Genomic DNA, 26,366 nt, shown 5'->3' on the forward strand with positions numbered 1-26,366 from the left:
AAACAATATTACTGTAAAATGTAGTGATAGAAACATGCTCAGTTTGTCCTTATTTGTTTGTGATCGGTGCTATACATTTATTATGTGCTGCATGGTGTTAGTGCTCAAAATGTATTTTTTCAAATCAGTTAGACAGATCATCTCAAAACCCCTGGTGAATAGACTCAAACACTTTCAAACAATTGTGTTATCAGATGTGTAGTATTTCATATATGTTTTGTATGACGCAACATTTGTCTGTAACACAGTTGGCAAAATAATGAATCAAATGTGTATTTGCATTAAAATATTTAAAAAGTCATTTGAGTTTAAGCTTGCCAATTAATGAATTTAGCACATTAAGGGTGTATATTATGGAAACATCTAGTTTATCTATATAGATATCTGGACCTTTTGGTTGACATGACTCATGTGCTGCATATATGTTGTTAGTGTAGAACAAACTCTTGAAAATAATAATCAGGGTTGGGAAGGTTGCTTTGGAAATGTAATAGGTTACAGATTAGTTACTACCCTATTTAAAATGTAACGAGTAATGTAAAAATTGCAATCACTTCATCATAACTTCAAAGTAATGTAACTTATTACATTTGATTACTTTTTCTAATTTTTCTAACAAATGTTTTCAGCTGTTGGGTTAAGTGATGTGAGTTTATTTGGAACACACATGGCCTTAAATGGCGTCACAGTACCAATTAATCCCATGCCAGACTTTTTTCATAAAATAGCTTTATTTTATATTCCAAAATCTATATGAGCTAATGAATACATTTTAAAATGAGAGATAAATCTTGTTTTATAAGAAATCATCTCCCTTATAAATCATGTCAGTATCCATGAAAAACACCTGAACTTACATTTTGGTGGGCTTAATGAGTACACTCACCCTGTAACAGTAATAAATTACATTACTTTGATTAAGTAATTGAAATAGTTACATTTCTTATTACTTTTTAAATAGGCCAAAGTAACCTTTCCAACCCTGCTTAATTATAACTAAACTTAAAATACCATCAATACTGTTACTACCGAATAGACTTTTTCTGCGTGTGGTTTGTCCAGGTGGTGTTGCCGTACCGAGCTGTCCAAAATAGCGGATCCATTTGCGCATGCGCTGTAGAGCTCATCCAGCGACACTCCTTCCTCGGTTTCTACACACTCTCTTGGTTAGGCCGACTTGGAGGGAATTTAACTCCGCTAAGAAAGACAAATAGGAGACCAGAGCAGAGACATCAATCACTCCCAAAAGGGCTGGTAAGACTTTTAAATATCGATACATGTTTTCTTAACCCTATCAGCTTTAAAACGGTAGTATTTCGATGTTTTTTTGTTTTGCCATGCCGCTCTTATGGCCCTCGGAGCCGCTGGTTAGCCTTCGTGGCCTGTTAGCAGGCCGCTGGGGTTTCGGCGCCGGGTCTGAACCACGTCCATCCGACGCTCTCCAAACTGGGGGCACGGTGCTTTATGTTAGCAAGAGCTGGCCACACACTCATTCCTATTAGTTATACTTGTCGCTTTGTAGTGTTATGCAAAGCTTATGATAGCAATAGCATGCTTTGTTTTCCGCTTAATGTAGTTGGTCACTTTGTTCGAGGCGTCCATTCATGAATGGAGATGGAGGAGGAGAGTTAGCCAGGTTGCTAATGCTAGTCAGGCCTCTGCACGTTTCTGAGAAGGAGATCGACTCGTGTATTGATGTGCTGTTAAATGCACTGGAGAAAAACATAATTATGGGGGGGTTATTAGTTTCTAGAAGACAGTCTTAATCTATTTATGCAGTAATGTTAAACTGAAGCCCAGGCTGTGGCTTTCATCTGGATTCAACGTCGCTCGTATGCAGCATTGTTAAATAATAAAACAAAAAAAGATAAAAGAAGGGGGGCGGGGAGGAAGGGTATGCCGGTTTTCTGATAGCTTAAACTGCTTTCTTAGTTTCTAGAGGAATATATGTGCACGGGCAAGGAGACAGCAGCTGTAGTTTTCAGGAGATCAGCTGATATCTGCACTTTGCTTTGCCATGTATCTATCAACTATGGCTGGGTATTAGTACTCAATACTTTTTTCATCAGCCGAAAAGACACTTTTTACACCCAGAGCTTGAAAATATGACTATTTGTATGGACTTGCTCACAGCCAATCAATAAATATTAATAATTTGAAGACTTTCAAAATGCATCTATGTAAAAATCTAATCAGTTAGATGTGGAGGTATTTTATACAATTATACTTCTATTTACATGATGGGTATCGAATGAAGTACTCTGTTGGTATTGGTATTACTTTAAGGGTACTTGGATTGGTACTGGTATTGTAATTTTTTTTAAATGAAAAAATACACCCTATACCTATATATACCCTAATCAAGACACACCCACACTTTTTTCCATCTTCATTCTTACTGACCATTGCTTTAATAATGATTGGGTACCTCTGGAAACCTATAGATTCAAGTCATTTATTATATTATTTCCTTAAAATCAACGGTTGTTTTGAAGATCCAACAAGTAGCGTACTGCAGCGTTAAGATCTGTAAACTGTACACTACAAATAAAAAGGCGAGTGTAACAGCTTTTTTTTCTGTGACAAGAAATGATCGGTCACCTATTTCATCAAATCACACAAGACATACCACTTTCTTCAGCTGTACTGACTAAAACTACTAAAGTTACAAAAGTCAGTAATGCCTATCATAACCGTAACCCACATCAGGTCATATCATTATTTAAAGCTAATTGTTATAAAAATGCAGTTCAGGACAGTGCAGTTCCAGCCGCTCAGAAACCATCAGTTCAGTGTGATGGTACTTGACAATTTCTCAAACACTGCACACAGCAACATGCAGGAAATGAAGTCAGCATGTAATGACACAGAAATTGATAGCCCGGGAAAGAGCGTCTTTAATAAAGAATTAAAATTGCTTTATCGTGTCAGAAAAGTCCCACTGTGTGCCCCACTTTGTTGCATCATTAATTACATAATTGCAATTACATAAAGGATATCAGTCAACCTATTAGATAGCCTACATTTATTTGGGGATTTCCCTCTCTTCTAAACATTGTCATTGAGCTTTTGTGCATGAAGCCTTGATGAATGGAGACATTTTTCACATTAGTTTCTGATGTTTTTACTTACACAAATGTTTTTCATTTTAAATATCAAGTGTTTGTCATCAGGTTTAACGTTTCTTAGCTTCCATCACACAGTTGCTTGATGATGTCTTTTTTCCTGTCCAGCCTCAGGAGCAGTGAAGTGTCTTCATGGCAGTTCGTCGAGGACACATTAAGTACTTGAAAGTGAGTATTAGATCCAACTGAATGTATAGATAATTTCAGCAAACTTATCCAGGACATCTCAGTTCATGTCATGGATTTTTGTTGAAAGAGTGAATGTGAAAACTTCTATTAAATTCACGGTGTGTCTATTCTAAGGGTAGATAATTGCAAAATAGATTTCAACATACCATATATAAAATAGTGCAATCATAATAAATGTCATCATTAAGCAGATTGATGAGACAGTGAGATCACAGAGCCCTGCTTTATTGTAAGAAGCATAGAACTGTCACAAGCCCAAGTCACAGCCTACTCTAATGGAAAAGTTGATCTTTCAAGTTTCAGTTTGATCACATCACACTGTTTCATGATTAAATGAAATATGATAGCACTCTTTTCCATACTTCTGAGTATGTTGCAATCCATTTTGTAATAATCCACCAAAATCTGTTTCGGGTGGGATTAGCCCAGACTTGTTTCATCATTTTCTAATGTGACTAGTTGATGATGTCAGAAATCAGTTCTGAGAAGTTGGAAATTGTGAAATAATTTATGTGTAAGAAATTAAAATTAACGTCTTGTCTAGACACATGGAACAAGATTACATTTATTATCCAACAAACCAAACCATTACAAGCTGTAACTCACAAATTTCCTGAAACCCAAAGAAAAACGGGCTCAATAGGTATCACAGATATAAACAACCTTGATGTCAGCAAACATCTACCTATGGAATAAACCCCTGAATGCAATCCAATGAAAATGTTTAAAACGCATTTAAATAATGGAGTAATATAACATCTATACATTTTATAATATATCTTATCTTTCTCATAAAAAAAAGTTTCACGGAAATGGGAAGTAATCTGTTTTTGGGAATATTTAAAATCGAAATATCTTGAAAATGGCTTTTCAGCTCTATTTAAAGCTATATTTAGCAAAGTCTGTTGTGCAGGACCAAATACCATGCAAATGTCATAGGGATATATTAATTCTACACACAATCAGAATTTGGTTGCAAGAAAGTGAAAACTAGAGGAGGTATGTTTGAACATTTGTTCTTTCTTTGAGTGTATATTTATTAATTTGATTACAATAAAACATCCAGCAACAACTATTTACATGAATATAATGTTGCATATTATCATCAGAGGTTCTTGGAAGTTCAGTACAAATTTCAGCACAATCCATTGAAAAATAAGCAATTTGTGATGCTTAGAATAAACATACAAAGAATCACAGAGGGTCAAACCTCAAAAAGGATTTGGAGTAAAGATATAGGTTTTTGCAGAGTCCCATGAAATTAATGTAATTTTTTACATGATTTTTCCCCCAGAGAAAATTGCTGACTTAAAATGTGAAAAGTTTTGAATTCTGTGCGAGTATGCATTGAATGGCCCCAATGTCCCGAGACCTTTTGGGCTTTGAGTTGGATGACCATAATGCAGATCCCAGATGTAACATAGCAGTGCCTCTACAGACTCTACCCCATCCACTATAAAGTCTCACATGATACTGAAAGTGGAACATAGCATCACGATAAATTAGTTTACAACAGAAATATTCCTCAAAAGCAAGATGGCTTCACCAGATGCCCATGCCAGCTCCCACCAGCTTTGCCCATGTTTACCGGTTTTATACAGAACTCTCATTCATCCTCTCAGGCAGGGCTTCTTCCGCACCAGAATACACAATCACAACCCATCTCCTGCATGAATGGACCTCTGTGAGGTTGACCGCCGCACTGGTTCCCCTTTCAGGCCCAATCCCATTTCAGCCACCAGCAACACTGCTAAACAGTAGAAAGTGTTATGAAGTATCCTCCATATTTGGTGTGAGTACTTAACATTGTACATTGTAAACTGAACTAACATCAGTTCCTTTTTAGACCAGTTATCAGACTAGACTTCAAGTCGGACATGTGACTGATGTAATCTGGAGATGAAATAGTAATTTACTCACTCAACAAATTTAAACCTTGTATTGTGTGACATTTCAAGTTGGTTTTGTCTAAAACACTACATTGAGATATACTTGCAGCTTAAATCTAGTCACAAGTTTTAATATACAGTAGTTACCATTATGTGGCTTCCCTGCTTTCTGTTTCATTGAAATACTTAAATTACACTGCATGGAGACTCTTTTCTGCCAAAACGTTACAGGAACTATGGAACAAGAAGATCTAAACTCACTTACTTTTGCACATTACAGTTTGCACTGCCACAGCATCTGATGAACCGTGAAGATAAGCTTGATAAGCAGTTTTTACACACACTACAAAACAACAAAGTCATTGTGTTTGTTGTTTAGATCTGCTGTTGGATTACTCTGATGTTTGAGTTGGATGAAATGAATGAATGTGACATGCAGAGGTGGAAAAAAAAAGTGACTGAAAAAAATCTGCTGAGTTTTATAGCACATGGTAATAAATATCAACAAACAATTTTTTTTTTACAATTTTTTTTACAGATTTTATTAAACTCCAAATCATATGAACGAGCCTTTTGATTGTGCAAGCTGCGTTGTGCTGTAGTTTCTGGGTTACTGCAGCCCTGTCGGTGATGTAATGGGGTTGGCTGAGGTGGCAGCGTCCAGGCGAGGTCAGAGATAATTGGACAGTGTAAATTATAGGAACTCAACGGGCCACCGATTGTTCACTCTGTTTTGACTTTGTGCTGCTCGCCACTGAACAGCTGGCTATAATCTGAATTGAGTGTTGTTTTGTTAAACAAACATTCAACAGTAAAAATTGGAAACATTAAAACAAAGTAAAAAGTAAAAACAAAATAAAACAAAGTACAGAAAAATGGCAAGAGAGAGAGAAAATTCAAAGCTAGACTGAAATAGAGCATAAAATAATGACTAACATACATGGCGCTAATGAAATATTAAAATTTAAACTGCTTTTAAAAGATGCTTATTTTAGTCCCAAGTTTACAATCATATTTAAAAAGAAAACTATCAAATTGTCACTTTTTAGAAGCTGGAAACAATAAATGTGTGTATTGTTTTTACTTGAGAAATGACAGGTTAGTTGTGCAATTGTCTCAGCTGTAGTTCTGCGTACCCTTTGTACTTACCTCGTTTTTTTGTTTTTTCGGCTCACCTGGCTGACCTGCAGGAGGTTTATGACATGTCGAACGGTTATGAAGACCACATGGGAGGGGACGAGGGGAAGGACGCCAAGACCAACCTGATAGTGAACTACCTGCCTCAAAGCATGACGCAGGACGAGCTGCGGAGCCTCTTCAGCAGCATCGGAGAGGTGGAGTCCGCCAAGCTGATTCGAGACAAAGTCGCAGGTACGCGTCAATCCGGAGCGATCACACCTGTGACAGAGCAGATGGACGCTTAAACACAAGATTTGTCTTAAATGGCAAGGAACTCATGTTTCAGCAGCCTCTGAATATATCAGTGGTGGCTTAGCTTATTGACGTAGAGAATTTGAATCTTTTGCCCTTTATGGTTTGGTCTGTCACTCATTTATAAATGATTTCGTCTTTTATTAGCAGTTTATCCACAAAAGGGCTTTTTTCTTGCCTTTGTGATAATTCATGTAATTTTTATTTTGAGAAATTTCCAGATTCATTTTGATCTGTTTTGAATTGAGTAGAAATTTGCTCAGTTTTTTTGTCAACGCCATAGATTAGTTTTATTTACTCCAACCAGCCCAACCCTGATTATCTGTAGACAGTTTGTTTGTTTGTTTGTTTGCTTAGACTAGCATGCAATGTTAAGATTTGTTTTTGTTTTTAAATATTTATTTGTTTGCAGATTTTTTTGAACTATACAACGTTTTTTTGTTTTATTTTATTGTTTTCCTTTTTTTTTCTCTAGGCCACAGTTTAGGGTACGGATTTGTTAACTATCTTAACCCTAGTGATGCAGACAGAGCTATCAGTACACTGAATGGACTAAGGCTACAGTCCAAAACTATCAAGGTAACGTGCAATAAGGTGTTCTACAATTCTCAAACCAAAGATGTCATGTCATATAACTCTCCTGTGGCTCCTGTGCTGTCCGCTAACTAGCTAGTACATGTCAGCCCGAGGAAGTGATACTGCTTTTACAGCTCACTTACAGCCCTATTTGACATGTCTGTTGAGTTTGACTTTGCTTTTTATTATTTTATTTGACTTATTCTGTCGGGTTCAGTGTTATTTCATTTATTTAATTCCTAAAAAGTTCCTTTTCGGTCAATTTTTATTTTATTATTTCATTTTTTTGTTGCTGTAATGTTCTTTTATGCTTCTGAGTCCACTCATTTAGCACAGACTGAAGACTTTAATATCTAAAACTACTAGGATGTCAGTTTTCTTTATAAGAAAACTATCTTCAGATCATTTTATTCAGTTTGCTTTTATAGAGTCTAAAAGTACGTGTTTTTTAGATGCTTACACTTAACTTTTTAGATGGATGAGGTGTATAAAACACACCTGATATAATTGCTCTCGTAAATCCAGGAAATAGTTAAAATGTCAACAGTTTGATAGTCTGGAGTGCTCAGTGTATTTTTGACACAGTTTTTTTTGTTACTTTGTTTCACACGTGTGCGTCAGAAGATTTTAATCAGGCGATCGTTGCTTCCTATTACCAGGTGTCATACGCACGACCCAGCTCTGATACAATAAAGGATGCTAACCTGTATATCAGCGGCCTGCCCAAGGCCATGACCCAGAAGGATGTGGAGGACATGTTTTCACGTTATGGTCACATTATTAATTCCCGTGTGCTTGTTGACCAGGCCACAGGTACGACAGGTGAATGACTTCCTTACCTTCAGATTTTTACTTCTGAGTTAATCGCACTGTCTTGAAATGTATAGTATCTCTGTTGCTGGTGTCATGACAGGCACTCACTAGCTCCTTTCTCTCATATCCAGGTGCGTCCCGTGGGGTGGCTTTTATTCGGTTTGACAAGCGGGCGGAAGCAGAAGATGCCGTAAAAAACCTGAACGGCCAAAAGCCACCCGGAGCCTCCGAGCCAATCACAGTGAAATTTGCAGCCAACCCAAACCAAGTGAAGAACACGCAGCTCATCTCTCAGCTCTACCACAACCAGTCCCGGCGTTTCGGAGGGCCCTTACACCACCAGGCACAGCGGTTTAGGTGAGCAATAACTAGCTTTAATGCACTGAAAGCATCTGACATGATGTTTTGATGTACGTGTATTGTTTTAAATGGCTGAACGCACACCCAAAATGTTATATTGCTGTCAAACTGCTTTGACGCCCTGACTCAATTTTTCAAATTTGAAGCATTAAATGAAGACTGTTGGTTGTGTGGTGTAATCATTTCAACTCTGATGCTTGCAGCGTGTCACAGGAGCATCAAATGAGGCATTATCACTGCATGTTTTTAATTGGTCAGCACTGTAGCATCTCTGGCCAGGTCTAGGGATGTCCCGATCCAGCTTTTTGCACTTCCGATCCAATACCGATATTGTAGCTTTTAGCATAGGCCGATACCGATACCGGCCGATCCAAGCATGTATTAAAGATTAAAGATATTTACTTATTTTGTTGTTATACGCATGTTGAAAAGGGTTTTACTCTTAAGAACAACTAGCCAACTTAATTAGGTTAGTTTGAATAGTCCACAATGGTTGGTAATGAGAAGCTGACCTGTTTATTCTTAACAGGGTTAAATAAACACAAAATAGACAAAATAATAAATAGTCAATTAACCACACAAACTGAATTGGCATCAGTGCTCTGCTCTTGAACAACAAGAGTGTAAACCAAGGCTTAAAAAGCCATCAGTGCAAACAATATTGTAAACTGTTTAAAAAAAACAAAACACACAAAAAAGCTGAGTAGAAAATAAATAGTGGGATGCTGGACAGGTCGCTAGGTGTGCTGAAAAACGCGGACCGGATTTGGGGAGAAAAGCTGAAAAAAACTGGAATGGATTACCTACATCGGTGCGCTGGACCGGAGTTTTGAAAACAAACTGGATCGGGAGTCCGGATCGGGATTTTCCCGTGCAGGCCGATCCGATATTGATATGCATTTTCTGCTAATATCGGCGGCCGATCCGATCCAAATTATCGGATCGGGACATCCCTAGCCAGGTCCACTGAATTATTGCTGGCTTTGCTATTTGTACACTTGCACTAACTAAGCAATTGGTGATGCCTTGTTTTTATGTACAGTTAAGCTGGATTCATGCTTACTGCAAAGGCTTACAGGAGTCCCACTGTAGATAACTGGTGCAGATTTTCATGTATAGCTCAGTATTTGTTTTAATGTATTAGTAGCACAGCTGTGACATAAGATTGTTTACTTTCTTTAATTTACTGAAGACGTCACCTTTGACAATGAAAACTTCACTCCTGGTTTTGTTGATAGTCTGTGTTGTTACCGGCTGATTTATAAATACACAAGTAAATTATTTGGCCAATGAGCCGTCGAAGAGACTCTTGTGGGAGTCATACATTTGCTTCACTTTTACTTTAATCCTTTCTCTTCCCCAGGTTCTCCCCAATGGGCGTTGATCACATGGGCAGCATGGGAAGCGTCGGCGTCCCCGGGAACTCCACCTCCGGCTGGTGCATCTTCATCTACAACCTGGGCCAGGACGCAGACGAGAGCATCCTGTGGCAGATGTTCGGCCCCTTCGGCGCCGTCACCAACGTCAAGGTGATCCGAGACTTCAACACCAACAAGTGCAAGGGTTTCGGCTTCGTCACCATGACGAACTACGAGGAGGCAGCCATGGCCATCGCCAGCCTCAACGGCTACCGGCTCGGAGACAAGATACTGCAAGTGTCCTTTAAGACCAGCAAGGGCCACAAGTAGAGAGCGCTGGACAATCGGGTGTAGAGGAGAGAGGGGAATAACCTGCACCAGGCTTTTATTGCAGACAGGAGAAATACATGTTTGAAAAGTCTGGCCAATCAATTTGGGTTTTAGTGTATTCAGAGTTATAAGAGATGTTCACTCTTCTGCACCTTTGTACTTGTCTAAAAGAGTGTAGACACAGTTCGTTTTGACTTTTCTCCTTTTGTTGTTTTGTGTTTTTTTTTTTTTTGTGAGGTGTTTTTTTTTCTTCTTCTTCTTCATACTCCTGTTTGAAGACACTCATTAGTTTTAGTTTTTAGGGAGAGGATGTAGAGGGCAAAAATCCCAACATACTCCCAAGATAAGTTTTGACCTAAAAAGCTAAGATACTGTCTGTATGTGTTGCATGTTTAACTGTGAGGACTTGATAAAGGAGACGGGCCCTGTGCTGCTTTGGAAAATAGTTCTTAGCAGTGCACTGAAAGCCACAGAGTTGAAGTGAAAGCCCTGCAAATATGTTCTCCAAGTGTCAACATTTCAGTGGTATTGTATTTTGTAAGGAGCCAGTGGTTGTTTTCGTCTCGGAAAAGCGGCGCTCTGTCCTGGATCATCGTCATATGTAGAAATAGATGCCTTAAATTATAATCCAGTGGAGACACACACACACCTACAAATACCACTCACAGAGCACTTTTAACCAGTCTGTTTTAGGTTGCTATGAATATCAGTTGTTTTAATCTGTGAGGTTTGCCCCCCTCCCCCCCAACACAAACTGGAGGGAACTGTTTGTTTTGTTGACCCTGTGTAAAGTGTCTTTTTATATAATAAGTTGTATTTCAGAGGAGTCTTGTTAAACAATTGACCCCCCCCTCCCAGTCAATGAGTAGGAAAATAAGATGGACCAAAGGCAGAAAGAGATTTGATCCTTAAACCCCAGAAGAGTTTCTGAGCAGATTTTCACGAGGTAAATTTACACCTTATTTGTTTTTCTTCTCTTTTTTTTTTGAAGAGGTACTAAAGTTTATATCTGACGCTGACTGTGAGCAACATCACTCTGGCTCAGTTGGCTTTTTTTGTTTTTTTGTTTCAGTTTTCTTTTTGTTTGGATTTTTTTTCTTTCTAGAGGCATAGATTTTTATTTGTTACAACGTAAGTCACAAACTTGTTTTATCGAGTGTTTATCGCAAGTTTGGAGAGAAATTAATGGCCTTTTGTTAATGATTTCAGTTTAGATTTGCTTTATTTTCTTTCTTTCTTTTCTTTTGGTTGTTTCACTTTGAACATAAACCATTAAATTTTATTTTGTTTTGCTGAAAGTTTTGTTTGGTTTGTTTCTTTTTTTAAATTTAGTGTTAGATTTGGTTTGAAGTTTTGTTCTATTTTTTTTATTAGCAAATCTGCAGTCCTGATTTAAAAAAAACAACAAAAAAAAACATCCCTGGTCAAACAAAAAAGGGCTTTTACATCAAGTAGTTCCCTTTTTAGAGGTTTTTAAACTTATGAGACAGGTTTGAGAAATGAATAATACTGGACCAATGTTTGATAAAATAAGATGATTTAACCTGAAAACAGACACTTGAAGGAAAGGGATTGTTCAGCAACATTTTTAAAATGGCTGGCTAATTTTGAACCACTAAAGACCAACGTCATTAACAAATTGAAGCTCTGTTGGCACTAAACTTTTTTTTTTTTTTTTTAAAGTTAAGATAATACACCAACTGACAAATGAAACACGCTGTTCTTAATGTACCACACTTGTAAAAAGAAAACAAGAATGAAAAATTAATTAACAAAAATAAACACATTATAAAGCTGAACCAGATTGATGACAAATATCAGGAGAAAGTGGAAAGTTTAGAGGAAGTGCCCCTTTGTTTACATCTGTGAGGGAAACGTTACAGTTTGTCTTGAAGCAGTTGTGATTTGAATATCAGGATAATTTCTTGACATCTGGCTTTAGTAAATTAGCTTTTTTTTTTTTTTTTTTTTTTAATGTATATATACCTGGCTGTTTGGAGAGGGCGATTACATTTGGGTTAAACCTGATTTTGTATAGTTTTGAGTGTAGTTAGTGTATAGTGATGACATTTGTTCTGCATCAGCAGTGTTTGACATCTCAACACTACCATTTAACATGTAATGCTTGTAGATCGAAGCCCATAGTTCTGCTCTGTGTCTAATGGGATTTACGTTTAACTGGTGAGGACATTGAAATACTAATTATATCCAGGAGTCCTCCATTTAGAATAGATCATTAGCATATCACAACTTAATGTTTTTATAGGGATGAATTCGGTATGATCGTCTTGTTCTCTGAGGTGGTTCATCAATACTGTAATTGTTAGTGATAGAGCTGCAAGTAGCAAATGATTCTTAGGAACAGTAAAAGCTCACTCATTTTAGGATTCAATTTGAAAAAATAATTACCCTCACGCTTTCATTAAATGCCTATTTCATAAGCGGTGCCCCCTCTTAGAGGATTATTCCCATTACGAGCTTCAGGTTTCGGTCTTAAAAGTGCTTTTTAATGTAGTATTTCCATGTTTTTGTGTCATGATCCTTAACTTTGTGCAATATTTAGTGACTTGCTCAAAGCAGGTAAGAGAAATTTCTTGTAGTGTTGGACTGTCATCTTTTTTTAAATAATTTCTTTTTTTCTACTGACGTTATGTTTCTGCTTAGGTTTTTTTTTTTTTTTCCAGCAGACCAGTTGCATGAAAGATGCGAGTTAATTTGTTGAGGGGCTGTCAGAATAAACTGCTTTCTGCCTTAATTTATAAGTGGAAATGGTCGCGAGGAGATCAGCGGATGCACAAATATTTATTTGACAATGTATGCGGTCATACTTGTTACTTATTGGAGTGTTTTTAATGGATGATTGATTGTTGTTTTTCTTGGTTTTGAACAGACACTAAGTTGAAGTCCATTAAATGTCTTCTAACATTGGATCATTTCAATAAAAAAACATGGTGGCGTTTCAAAGTTGAAAGAATGAAAATGTCTCTTCAGAAGCTTCTTGTAGATTTACTGAAACATGATTTTTCTTGACAAAAACATAATGTATGACCACATGCATGAACACTGAGTTTTACCTGTGTTTTAGCTATTTAAGTTAGCATTGTTGTAACATACTTTTTATTTTATCCATCGTCTGCACATTAAGTACAGACTGAAGTGAAGAAACAACAGGAACAAAATATGGTTTTAGTAGTAGCGTTAGTGTTGGAAGGTGGCTCATTTATTAACTAGTCACATTATATAAACCCAGTTATGACCTGAAACCAGATGGGGAGACATTTCTGCCTATACTAGTGCCACAGTGGTGAAAAATAACACCTTTCATTTGCTCCGGTACATACTTAAGGAGAATGAGATGCTTATATTTTATTGTATTGTGCAATTTTGATTTTATTATTTTATACCACTACTCCTTAAAGCTACCCTTACCTTTGTTACATTTTTACACATTTTTTTGTTTAGGTTAAAATGCTATTAAGGTAATGGCACTCTAAAATGTTAGAGAGATCCACCAGGCATAGAAACTAATCATTATTCCATTCTCATAATATTCTGTGAAAACTCTGACCAATCGTATCATTCGGTCCGAATTATATGATTGGCCTAGCGACCTGCCTGTTTGTGTGTGGGGGTGGGACATAGGAGTGAGGAGGGGTTGTTGCTGTTCAAGTGCTGTGTGAAATGCAAGAAAGGTAAGAGTCGCTTTAATATTTCAGAGGGAAATATACCATTTCTCTACATTTAACAGCTGTAGCTTTTGACCTTTCACAGAATGCACTATATAGTTTGTATCCAATTGTCACATATCATTTGAGTTATCAGTTCAAAAAAAGAAAATTAGCCCTTCTAAATGTCTTAAATGATTGTTAAAAGTTTTAGTCCCAAAGAGGTACGAGGTATCCAATATTTCACACCCAAGAGAAAAGTCTAAAAAAAAGAAGTACATTTAAATTTGTGTAGGCAAGCTTGTTTTTTGTCTTCATGTCATTAATCATATCATGATACCTCCGATTTATCTCATGACCCTTGTTTAGGAATCACTAGACTAAAATACTATCCCCTCCAGATAAGACAAATAAAAAATACTTTGCTTGGAACAATAATGTGTGTCTGATATACTGTTGCCACAAAAAAGGATAAATACCTATTTAAATTCATTATAGTGTCCTTGTAATGTCTAGTCTCCCTCATTAAAATCAGCAGAATCTATTAATATCCAAATATTGGTCATTTCAGAAGTTAAACTGCTGGCCACAAGATGTCTCCATCTGCACTGTAAAGTCCTTTTGCAGTGTCAGTGAACTAGAGGCTTTAAGTTTCCACACCACACTTGTTCAAGTTGAATATTGGATCAGGATTGGCTTCCAAACTTGTGATGTCACAAATCCTGCTTGTAGCCCCACCCCTAAAGAAATCAAATTTTCAATGGGCACAGAGAAAATTTCCCCTTTCAGCAGATGAATGTGAAAACAAAAATCTGCACATACATCATTCTGCACAGAGAAGCTCAAACATATAGGAACAAGAAGAACGTGTGTTTGAGTGGAAGAGGAATTCAACGGTTTAGAGACTAGTTAGAATTAGCTCCACTTTAACTAACTACAGCAATAAAATGCAACATAGACACTGATGCATCATTAACAATAATCAACTAATGTTTTACACAATAACATCACTCACAGGGTGCATTTGTCTGCAGAATGAGTAAATTTACTTTGATTCTTTAAGTTTATTTTGCTTATTATACTAACAGTAACATTTTTAATGCAGTATTTTTACATTAATATATTAATGTTTGTACTTATGTAAAATATTTGAGTATTTCTTTCACCACTGATCCTCCTATAACATGTTTCCTCTGCAGCTGACCTCATCCGTACTGAATAATGTCTCTGCTGCCCTTTACTTTATCTGTTAGTACCCCCCCACTCCTCCCACCATAGAATGTGTAGTATCAAGAAATTACACAGTTTTTCACAGCAGAGAAAACACAGTGGCTTTGGTGGATAATTTTGGTATTGGCAAATTAGCTGAGTTTCTCCACAATCTTTCTACTTACTTACTGCCCTTACCCCCAAGGATAGTGAAGTTTTTATTTATACATCCCAATATCACAAATCACAAATCACATCCTTTAACTTTTAATGGAGGAAAAATGGAAGAAATATTAGAAAGAGCAACAGAGATGCACATACCTGGTTGGGAAACACTGATCTAAAGCATATCAGGCTCCAGCAAAGTTCCAAAAAAACATTCTTTCACTGAATTATCAAATAAAACCACTTGTTGACACGACTTTTGTGTGCAGAAAGTTTTTATTAGAAAACATGAACACAAAAATTAAAAGCATAGGTATAAAAACAAATGATCATGTGATTTCTATGTGCTAAGATTTACTTTATGCTGCGAGCCAAACTTAAAACCAAAGGTTACTGCGCTTTTGCTGCCCTAGCACCCAGACTTTAGAACAATCTCCCCCCTCCCATTAGATCAGCTGAGTCTGCTGACGAATGGCCTTTCTGTAACACCCAATAAGGGCTTCAAGGGTGCGCCATGGGTGGTGACTGGTTGCTGTATGTTTTCTGTGTTCATATGTGCATCATGTCTGTGTGTATTGTATGCGCTTTGTGTTTGTCTCCTCCTTTTCCGTCTGTGCTGATGTTGATGTAAAGCACTTTATAAACTGGGTTTTTTTAAAAAAGGTGCTTTATAAAGTTTTACTTACTTACTTACTTTAATATCTTTCCATAAATAGCTTCTCAAACAGATTAAAGTTCGCTTCAACCAAATTAAATTGCTCCTTGTCTATCAATTTATATTACTTTCAAGTCTTTCAAGCTCTCAGCATTAATTGTGAAAACTGAGATCATGTTAAGGCAACTGAAAACCTTGAACTTCAGTAGGACTGTGAATGTCTTAAGTGACACCATGGACTGATAAACACTAATCTCCATTTAATTGCAACACATTATCATGATTGAATTTAATGTATTTCCCAACAACTCATGTCCTCCAGTCAAACTTGAATAGAGACATACAGTTTGTATTAAATAATTAAGTTTTCTGTTTCGGCATGGCACAGGCAAAATCCATTTGAGCCGCTAAACCCTAACACCACAAAAAGATCTGGTCTCATTTAAGTCTCTCATTAACAGAATTTTTCCTCCGAGAATATCACCTTATTGTAGTTTAGGGGTCTGAGTGCCCCTGTGATCCTCAGAGCTTTGTTGTCAGGGGCAATAGTCCCTAGCAGGGTCTCCCAAGGCAAATTGGTCCCGGGTGAGGGTCCAGACCAAGAATGATTCATAGACCTAGGAGGGGAGCTCGCCAGCGAGCTTCTGGTGGCCGGGGGACCCATGGGACCCAGTCCAGCACAGCCCTACGAAGTAACATGGAGTCGCCACCGGGCCCACCACCTGCAGGACTAAAGATTGGGGCAGGGCGTGCACAACTCCACCATGGTTGTTCCATGTCACCAATTCTGTTTGTGATTTTCATGGATTGAATCTCAAGGTGCAGCTGCATGGAAGAGAATGTCCAGTTTGGGGACCTCGATTGCTTCTCTGCTTTTTGCAGATGATGTCCTTCTATGGTGCTTTGGGTAGTTACTGAGAGAATGAGATACAAGCAGCCGAAATGAATTTCTTTTGGAGAGTGTCTGGGCTCAGCCTTACAGAAAGGATGGGGAGCTCATACGTCCAGGGGGATCTCAGAGTAGAGCCGCTCCTCATTCACATCGAAAGGAGCAAGCTGAGGTCTTTGGAGGTGTTCCAGGCACGTCCGATTGGTAGTAGACCCCGGGACAAACACAGAATGTGCTGGAGGGATTACATATCTCTACTGGCCCTAGGAACGCCTTGGGATCTCCCTGGAGTAGCTGGAGGGCATTTCCGGAGTGAAGGATGTCTGGGTTCTCTTATCTCAGTCTGACTCCACCATGACCCAGTAAATGGCCAAAAATGGATGGATGGATTAACCCTCATGATGTAGAAGGCAGTGTCCCTTGTTGTCCATTGTGTTAAGCTGTCTCAGACTTGGCAGAGGTTGTAGCAGGCTACAGGTCTCTCCATGACGCTGTCTCCATCAACCTCAAACACATAATCACAGCGGTGTGCCATCAGAGGAGCATCAGACATCGCCACACTCTGATTGCCAAAGGAGATTACTGTGTCTCTCTGTAGGGAAGAAGCAAACAACAGTACAGTTAGTCAAACAGGTAAAAGAAGTTAGGAAAGTTTGGGTGGCTCTCTGGAATTGCATCAAAGGAGGCTTGAAACAGATGCAAAAAGCAAGAAGCTTGCGAAATTGAAAATTAGGGGGTTAAATATGTGCCCTATAATTAGTAGTACTGTTTTCAATGTCCTATTCAAAATGTTCAAATGTGAATGTGAATATTACTTAATCTGGGTCACTGTAGATGAGTTGTTTTATTTTAGGACCACCAGAAAATAAATTTTCCCCCAATGTTTAGTTGCACTGACTAGTTGCAGTCAGTGTAAAACTGAAAGCATTTCAGTTTTTTGCAACCATGTAGTTGTTAAAAAATAATATAAAATAGAAATAAAAATGTTCTAGTTAAGATTTAATGAATGTATTCCACAGTGAAAAGAACTGTCACATATTTTGAAACGAAGACAATAAAATGTACAAAAAATTAACCAAGAATATGCAAATGTTCATTTTATATTTTCATGGTCAAAGGCTGTCATTTGTACTGATTGGTTGCTGAACATCATATTTGAGCCTTTCAGAGGGCGTGCTGTGTTGGTTTAGTTTCTATCTGCGTTTATATGTGAACTGAAACTAACGTTGTGCTCAGTGCATGTTTTCATGACAACCCAGTTGACGGTATCAACACTGCAGATGTATTCCTAATAATAAATAGTTTTATCAGGTACTAGACTACCTGTGCTATGACAATATGAAGGTATGTTCACTCTGATCAGAACAAATAGAAATCGTCCTCCTCACCCGTTTTGGGCCACCTCCATTATTGGCAGCAGGCGTAGGGGTTGTAGATGTAGTAGCAGCCTTCTCAAAGTCCTTCTTGCATAAATGAGCCATAATCCCAGCAGCTAAGGCATCACCAAGAACATTGATCATTGTCCTGAAGCGATCACTGACAATGAGATGGAAAACAATATTTACACATTGCCCCAACAGCCCCTAAAAGAATCACTGATGCTCTATCTGTGTAATACATTTAGTGGTACTTACAGAACCCAATCAATGGCCACAATTAGAGAAATGTCAGCAGGCGGTAACCCCACAGAAGTAAGGACAATCACCATGGTAACCAGACCCGCTTGAGGTATTCCAGCTGCCCCGATGCTAGCTGCTGTTGCAGTTATACTGATGAGAAAAGAGCTTGGATGTTAGTGAAGTAAAATAAAGTACATCTAACACATCATTAAGAGGAGACAGAGTTTATTTTTACCTAATGGTGACGAGCTGCCCAAAGTCCAAGTCATACTCATTGACCTGAGCAATGAAGATGGCCGCCACTGCCTCATACAGGGCTGTTCCGTCCATGTTAATGGTTGCTCCCACTGGTAGCACAAAGCGAGCGATCTGCCGGTCCACTCCGCAGTTCTCCAACAAACACTTCATGGTGATTGGCAAAGTGGCTGAGCTGCAGAGAAAGAGAAGGAAGGATACAGATTGGGGAGGTCAGGATCAACTTGGCTTTCAAGCCAAACATAATCAATTATAACTGTCTTTTAAAATGTTTTTGGATGTCCTTGCAGTACATATTTCTATCGTAATGAAAACATTCCTTTTCATCTTACCTTGATGAGGTGGCCAAAGCAATGACAAGAGCCTGCAGCAGCCCTCTGATATAAGGAAAGGGGTTTTTGCCAGTGAAGCAGAAGTAGAAGAACGGCAGCAGGATGAGGCCGTGCACGAACAGACCAGCCAGGACTGTGATGAAGTACATGCCAAGTTTTTCCCCAAGGTGAGCCGGGTCATGCATATCCAGGACTTTCCCTGCTACCAGGAACACAATGCCGAAGGGGAAGTACCTGCAGTGACAAGAGAAGAGAAGAGGCTGAGTGTTTGTATGTACACATTTTGCTTGTGGTGGTCTTCACTTCCTTAAGGAGTACTTAACCGATTTAGCATTGCACTCCTCTAAGATTGTCAGACTCAAGAAGAATCAAAATTGATGCAGCACAGCCAGAGATATCAGGTTTTTTTTATCACACAATGCAACTCAACCACCGACCTTGTCACACATCACTGCCCAATCTTACTAATGCTCTTGAGGTTGAATAAGAGCAAATCCCTGCAGATCCACATTCTTGTGTAAAGCCTTGCACAAAGAGTGAAAGCTGTTACAGCAGCATGTTAACATCCATGGTTTTGAAATTAAATATTTAGTAATTACATATGGGCGTAATGTTTGGGTGTCCAAATGATGATGTTGCTATTAGCCATCCCAAACCATTCGTACTTGTGTGTGAGATTATTTAATGCACATCTAATTCATCAAAGTGTACCTGCTCCACTCACAGAAACATCCTCCTGCTGCAATCAGCTCCCATGAGATTTTTAGATATAATCTGGCTATGTTCTGTGCATGTTACAGTAGAAGTATGTTTAACAGAGCGTGGGTTTGTATGTGTGTGTGTGTGTGTGTGTGTGTGTGTGTGTGTGTGTGTGTGTGTGTGTATGTGTGTGTGTGTGTGTGTGTGTGTGTGTGTGTGTGTGTGTGTGTGTGGTGTGTGAGAGAGAGAGAGAGAGAGAGAGAGAGAGAGAGAGAGAGAGAGAGAGAGAGAGAGAGAGAGAGAGAGAGAGAGAGAGAGAGAGAGAGAGAGAGAGAGAGAAAGAGACAGAGTGCAACCTTACCACATAGCTGCATTAATGATCTTCATGACGCACTCATTGATGCATTGGCACACGTTGACCAGCGGTGCCCCACGCTCTCCCATCTTCCCCAGCAGCAGACCTGAGAACATGTGGTACATTCACATGTTTTTATATAGTAGTTGTGGTCCAACGTACTTAGGATTTGTAAGTTGTAATTAATGACTTTACTTAATTAATGGTTAAATGAATCACTTATTTTATATCAGTTATAAACAATTAATTTGAACAAATATAATACTACTACTACTACTAATAATAATAATGATAATAATTAGCAAATAATAATAATAATAATATGTGGCACTACAATGATTAAATGATTATATATTTCAAGTGATGTCACTGCTACTATTATTGTGTGACTGTCTCACCCATGGTGGCTGAAAAAATGACAATCCCCAGTACATTCATGCCCTTGCTGGTACTGGGGACGATCTTGTATTTGATGTCAGGTGCAGGGGTGATCTCCAGGAAGACTGGGTGGCCCAATTGAGGGTTGTGGTAGTCTGGCATAACGTACACGTAGTTGGCCTGCGACTCTTTTACATTGGAGGTCTGCACAATAGGGACCAGGTCTGTTCGATACTGGAGAGAGAATGACCACAAAAGAGGGTTAATACGAGGATATTAAATATCATAATACAATGTACAATCCAATTCCTCATGTAGTGCACCCACCTGCTGAAAAGTTGCTTCAATTAGATTTGAGGGGATCATGTTCCTGTAAAAGACAACAGAAAAAATATATCATACATCTGTGGTGACATACACAATTCAATAGCTCTAATGCTTTTTTGTCTTTTATTGGTTTATTATTGTATATGACTAATTTTGCAAACAATAAACATTTATCACATTTGATGATGATTGTTTTCATCATGAGAGTAAACATTCATCCATGACTTTGGAAACACCAGTTCATAAAACCACTCACCTCAAGATTCAATAGAGATTTTGATACATTTCTGACCTTCTAGCATCATGTAAAAAATGTGTCTTACCTGCTAGTGTCTGATTGGCTAGATAATATTAGTTGTTTAAATGACTGACATCGGCTGTGAGAAGTGTTGAATTTAATGATAGGTACATTTACTGAAGTGATGTACTTCACTTCCATTTCACACCACTTTAAGCTTATCTCCACTTCTTTTAAGAAGTCATTTTTACTTGAGTACATTCATTTGACCACTATAGCAACTTGTTACTTAACAAATGATCAACTTTAAAGAAATGAATGAATGAAAACATACATCAACTGTAATAATAATCCTACAGTATTTAATAGTACACTTAAATGGGGCTTTTTGTGTGTGTTAAATATATTTTGCTTGTAATACATACTTAAGTTACATACTTAAGAAACCATTCCCAAGCAGACTTTTACCTGCAAAGTATTTACATTGTGTGGCATTGCTTCTTTTACTTAATTAAAGGATCTGAATACTCCACCACTGGTTGTTGGTAATGTAATTATTTACCAATGGTCTGACTTTTGTTCCTGCATGGATCAGTGCTCATATTATGTACTTTTCACACACAACAGGAAGTAAACCTTCAAAGACCTTCACATGCTCACAAAGTGGAAGGTGGAAGTGTACCAACAGCATCAGGTACTGGGACTGTATTTATACACTGTACGTCATTGGTACTGAACTCAGGTTTCAAGTCCGTCAAACACGCAAGAGGACTGAAATGTACACCTGACCTTTGGCTTACAGCAACAGATACACACCCACCACTGCTTGCTTAAATAATCAGACTTAAGAAAAGGGTATTAGTGGATGTCTGACATAAAATACTCTGTGGTAAGCCAGAGCGCGCACACCAGACTGCAGGTGCTGTCTTACAGAGTGTAGCATTGCATAAGGATCTTCTAAGAAAGTACAGGATCAACAGCTCTTAAGTGACTCCCTATTCTTAGCCAGCCTGTGCGAGTGGCGCTGCAATTGCTGTACCAGCAAATTCAACTTATTCTTTTCTGATGAAAATTTACTAAAAAGCTTCCACTGCTGCGAGAAATACCTCTATATCAGATGTAGATTCAGATTATATGTACTTTCTCTCTTATGTGATAATTAATTCAGATGTGCCACCATTTGGATTATCATATTTGGAGTCCTTGGAGTTCGCGTTTCAGGAAGCTTTATTTGCCGAGGATTTCATAATTTCTGACCAAACAATGCTTTGTTGTGGAAGCCAATATGTCAGCTCCCAGGATCAAACTGATCCCTTAAGAGTTTGTGATTAAGGAGCTTCCTGTTCCTGAGGAAGCAAAGGGAGTTTATAGGGTCTAAACTGGATCTGTACAGGATTTAATTGGTCTGTACTGGTTTTCAACTGGTGTTAAAGGCGAATCCTCATCCTGAAAAACAACTCTAACAAGATATGGAGGGAAAGCTGGAATCTCTTCAAAAGCCCACCCAGATAACTTTCTCCAGTTAAGACATTTTTTCCAAAAATAGAAGAGGCATGCCAGGTTGTCTTCTTACTGTGTCTAAAGCGAAAGCCTTTAGTTTATTGACTTTGACAAGATATGTGTATCCTGCCTGTACGAACAGTGCAATAGATTGACTATAAAGATTATAAAACGCTAATTCATTACATTTCAGAGAGAAAGGTTGTATATTTATTATTCCACTATAGTTATTTACATTTACTTATTACTCTGCATGTGCAGCTTTTACTAAAGAAAATAGCTTCCCAACCTTGTCAGCTTATGGCCCTTTACAAAAAAAGGAGTGTCTTGGGGCCTTTTATTACATTTCATATGAATCAGTTGAAATTATCCAATATTTTACAAAAAGATGAGAGGAAGGTCCAAAAAATGAACACTTTCTTGTGGGGATTCAGTATTCATGCTAGGGGTGGTTCAGTGAGGTGAATTCTTGAATGATAGTGTTCCTACCACTTTAAACATTTTGTCAAAATTGTGTCTTTAAAAACAATTGTCTAAACTGTAGTGTTTGTGTCTGTAAATGTTTACCTGATGAGGTCCAGCAGAGCATCAGCCGAGGTCATAACAGGCCCTGAACTTGCATGGTGGCCATCCTTCTCTGAGCCCGTCCCTGGGTGAATGATGAGCACCAGCACAATGCCGACGATGACAGCGATGAAGGTTGTCCACAGGTAGTAGGTGATGGTCAGGACTCCCAGCCGTCCACTGGCTCTCGTGTCCATTGATGACAAGCCGGACATAAGACTGGATTGGAAAACGACGTGTTATTAATATTAATTGTTACGCCCCCTATCTGAACTCACAGGAAGGAAATAATACCTGACAACCAAAGAAACAGAGGGAGTCAAAGTTGTTTATTTTCAGCTCAGCATGAATTAAAATCACAAAGGTTCTTACAAAATGTTGGGGAGGATAGGACAAAGTCAGTTTTAATAAATGGGTTAGAACTAGGAAGACCTTCAGCTTGGAAAATACAAGGTCATTCATTGTTGTTTAATATTGTTATCAAATGGTAGAAATATATTGGCTTGCTATCGTCAAATAAATTCACAAATGATCTGGTTACAGTGCCACAAAAAAATGTGTTTGAAGGAAATCTCGATACGAATGTAAGTAACTTTGTGACTTTTAATAGATATTATGATGAATTGATTAAATTACATTAGTTGTCAAGCATAGTGACAGCATTCGCTTGCTGGATGTAGGATTTCTCATCTTATAATATGCATGTTTGTTATTTTAAACTGAAGGGTGACTGATGTGCAACAAGTGCGCAATAACCATTGTCAAATGAACGACCAAAACACTCCAGATTTCTTTATATTTTAGCAATCAGCCACCTCCTATTACCTAGAATAATAAATGAAATTGGTATTTTTCTATTTTGACAGTGAAGCTTTGGATCAACCAGTGTCCATGAAAGCATTCCAGGTTAGAGGATGTAAAAGGTGAGGAATTTTCTTACCTGGAGGTGATGAGGGGCAGAATCAACATCTTTAACATCCTCATCAGCAGTTCTCCGGGGAAGGAGAAGTAGATCTTGGCCTGTGTGAGAGAGAAGCATAACAAAAATGGAACCCTGTTATGATTTTTTAATCAAACTTTATCCAGTTGTAATTGAATTCAAATGCAATTGTCTTCTAAATTATTAAACACTTTTTATTTACTTCATGTAATCTCAATTGTAGGGCTACAACTTTTTCTTAATCTTAAAATTGCTTATTTAATAATTCCAATCATTTTGAAGCTCCATATGTGTGAATTTGTGTGCATTGGATATGGCTGCTTTAACTTAGTAGACATAATTGCACAGCCCTGTTTATGAATGTTGTTTAAGTTCAAACGGTAGAGGTCTCGTAATTCGCTATAGTTGTTTCACAGATTCTTTCGTTGCTCAGCATTACTGAGTACACTCACACTAATCAAAACACATAAGCTATTTGGTCCATTTAAAGGTTCGTACATCATAGCAATGTAATGTCAGGAGAATATGTTGCCTTTAAATAGACATTTATGAATTATATCTTGAAATCTGTGCAAAGAAACTGATGAGAAAAATTGATTTTCACCACATACAAATCACTTTTAAAAAAAAAAAAGCACTTTAAACCTGTAATAGTATATTTTTGACTACTTAGGGGCAGCAGAAACAAGCTTTGAGCACAACAATGACATCACATTCTGAATCATATGGAGTTGTCTGTCTGTCCACATGTTAAACGTCGTTTTGGCCCCTTACTATAAGATAATTGGACAAATTTTGGGTCTGTTACACCCCTCCCAACAATTTCCACAGTGTTCTCAATTTGAGGCAGATCTTAACTGATTATATGCCCAAATGATACAGTAGTGTGAAGGATTTAAAGACATAATCTTAATGTTCTGGAGTTTCCCCGATTTTTGTTTGATATTTAGGATTAAACATGTTTGATATTTATGACCTGGAGTGCTGTCGTTTGAAAGGGAACAACGATGGAATATTGAGCAGAAACCCGCAATGGCCAATAAGTGCGAGCTAACACCATCAATCGTAGAACAGAAACATGGCTGGCGACAGGACAAACAGGACTTTTGTCTCCAGTGGCAGCCATGATTTCATCCATCCATTTTTGATGCAAAGTGTAGCACACACAATTGCAACCAGCTAACGATGACAGTCTGCCTTTGATCATGTTTCAGTGAGATGCCAAGTCCCTGGAACTGCCACTCTGAAATTGTTTAGTACAAACGCCAAGTGGGTGGTCTTTCATCGTTACTGAATCGTCTGGTGTGTATGATTAAAATATTAAAAATCTGATAAATCTGGTATATGTCTGTTGTCTCCCACATTTTAAAGCATATGTAAAATATTCCCTCTCTTTTTAGCTTTGTTTTTGGTCTCCACTAGCTACTTAAAATATGAGGCTGTTTAGCGGCTAGCTAGCTGCTAACTTTGTCTGTGTGCCATTTGACAGTGGGCAGGTAGTGTACTTTTGGTTTTGGAGGCTTTTCTCTGTAAACGGCTACCTGCGATGGCCAAAAATGGCGCTATAATAGCTATTAAAGTGAACCAAAACAGTAAAGCTATGGGCTGTACAACCAAAACAACGAGTTAAATGACAAAATTAAGCTTCTTTGAGCTGAGGTGAACCGTGGAGTCGGGTGAATGTATTTCAGTGGGTACAGCACTACCAGCGACACCATTCACATACAGATACATATGTGATCCAATAATAATCATAGCTGCTTTAACTATGTCTTCCTCTGATGCATCAAATTCATGGTTTTTCAACTCTAATGTCCACCACTCTCTTCCACTATTGCACATCTGGCTTTAACAGCAGTTTCAGTGTTAGAGCACAACAGAACAGACTGGCTGTTACTTCCCATTCAAAGGGTTGTATTAACTTTCACATGGTGATACATGAATCCCACTAAATGATGTTGAATCAATTCATCCATCCATACCTGTGTGGATAGGTTGAACGACCTGAGGACAAATCCAAGCACACAGCCCGTCAATACAGCAATCACAGAGAGTGTCAGCAGGCCATTCCTCTTGCAGTAGTCCTTGACGTACACTCTGAATTTCAATGACACTATCATCCGCAGCTTCTTTTTAATGGTCTCCATCCTGATTCAGGCTTGGTCCGTATCCTAGAAACCCCCCCCGCCTACCCCTAGAGTGACTACAGGTATCCGAAAATTCCCGGTGAGCGAGGTGGAACACTTTGCACTCCACTAGACCGGAGGCAATGGTGGCCAGTGATTCTGATCAAATGTTGGTTTGGTCTCGGACTGAGTGAGGAGCTCATCTAGTCTGAGAGAGGAAGGGTTGACTAACTAATTCCTGGTAAAAGGATTATCCCTATTCCATGCTAACACAGCCTCTTCCCCCGCCACTCAGGCTTAAGGAGGCTGAAGAAAAGACACCACCCGATTCCATTCAGAGCTCATTATAAGTTATTAAGTCCATCCACTCATGAAACAG

At 38.3% G+C, this 26,366-nt stretch overlaps 2 protein-coding genes across 4 annotated transcripts; one reads left to right on the plus strand and one right to left on the minus strand.

The window, feature by feature from the left end:
• Positions 1 to 1,141: 1,141 nt before the first annotated feature.
• On the plus strand, positions 1,142 to 13,039 carry elavl1a (ELAV like RNA binding protein 1a). 2 transcript variants are annotated; one of them, XM_062440752.1, is made up of 7 exons: positions 1,142 to 1,254; positions 3,234 to 3,293; positions 6,382 to 6,574; positions 7,110 to 7,213; positions 7,870 to 8,032; positions 8,155 to 8,380; positions 9,747 to 13,039. In XM_062440752.1, the coding sequence occupies exons 2-7, from the start codon at positions 3,258 to 3,260 to the stop codon at positions 10,069 to 10,071; spliced, it is 1,047 nt and encodes a 348-aa protein (XP_062296736.1). In that variant the 5' UTR covers positions 1,142 to 1,254; positions 3,234 to 3,257; the 3' UTR covers positions 10,072 to 13,039. The 2 variants fall into 2 exon arrangements, with proteins under 2 accessions (XP_062296736.1, XP_062296737.1); XM_062440753.1 differs by lacking the exons at positions 1,142 to 1,254; positions 3,234 to 3,293; positions 7,110 to 7,213 and having other exon boundaries at positions 6,448 to 6,574.
• Positions 13,040 to 17,099: 4,060 nt separating this feature from the next.
• slc1a8b (solute carrier family 1 member 8b) lies at positions 17,100 to 26,008 on the minus strand. 2 transcript variants are annotated; one of them, XM_062440751.1, is made up of 11 exons: positions 25,844 to 26,008; positions 23,862 to 23,941; positions 22,925 to 23,140; positions 20,620 to 20,662; positions 20,313 to 20,526; positions 19,921 to 20,020; positions 18,861 to 19,094; positions 18,509 to 18,703; positions 18,289 to 18,423; positions 18,098 to 18,190; positions 17,100 to 17,262 (listed from the first exon to the last, which is right to left on the minus strand). In XM_062440751.1, the coding sequence occupies exons 1-11, from the start codon at positions 26,006 to 26,008 to the stop codon at positions 17,100 to 17,102; spliced, it is 1,638 nt and encodes a 545-aa protein (XP_062296735.1). The 2 variants fall into 2 exon arrangements, with proteins under 2 accessions (XP_062296735.1, XP_062296734.1); XM_062440750.1 differs by having other exon boundaries at positions 17,100 to 17,246; positions 18,043 to 18,190.
• Between the last annotated feature and the right edge of the window lie 358 nt (positions 26,009 to 26,366).

Source organism: Scomber scombrus, chromosome 19 (genome assembly GCF_963691925.1).
Source record: "Scomber scombrus chromosome 19, fScoSco1.1, whole genome shotgun sequence".
In the NCBI taxonomy this organism is placed as follows: Eukaryota; Metazoa; Chordata; class Actinopteri; order Scombriformes; family Scombridae; genus Scomber; species Scomber scombrus.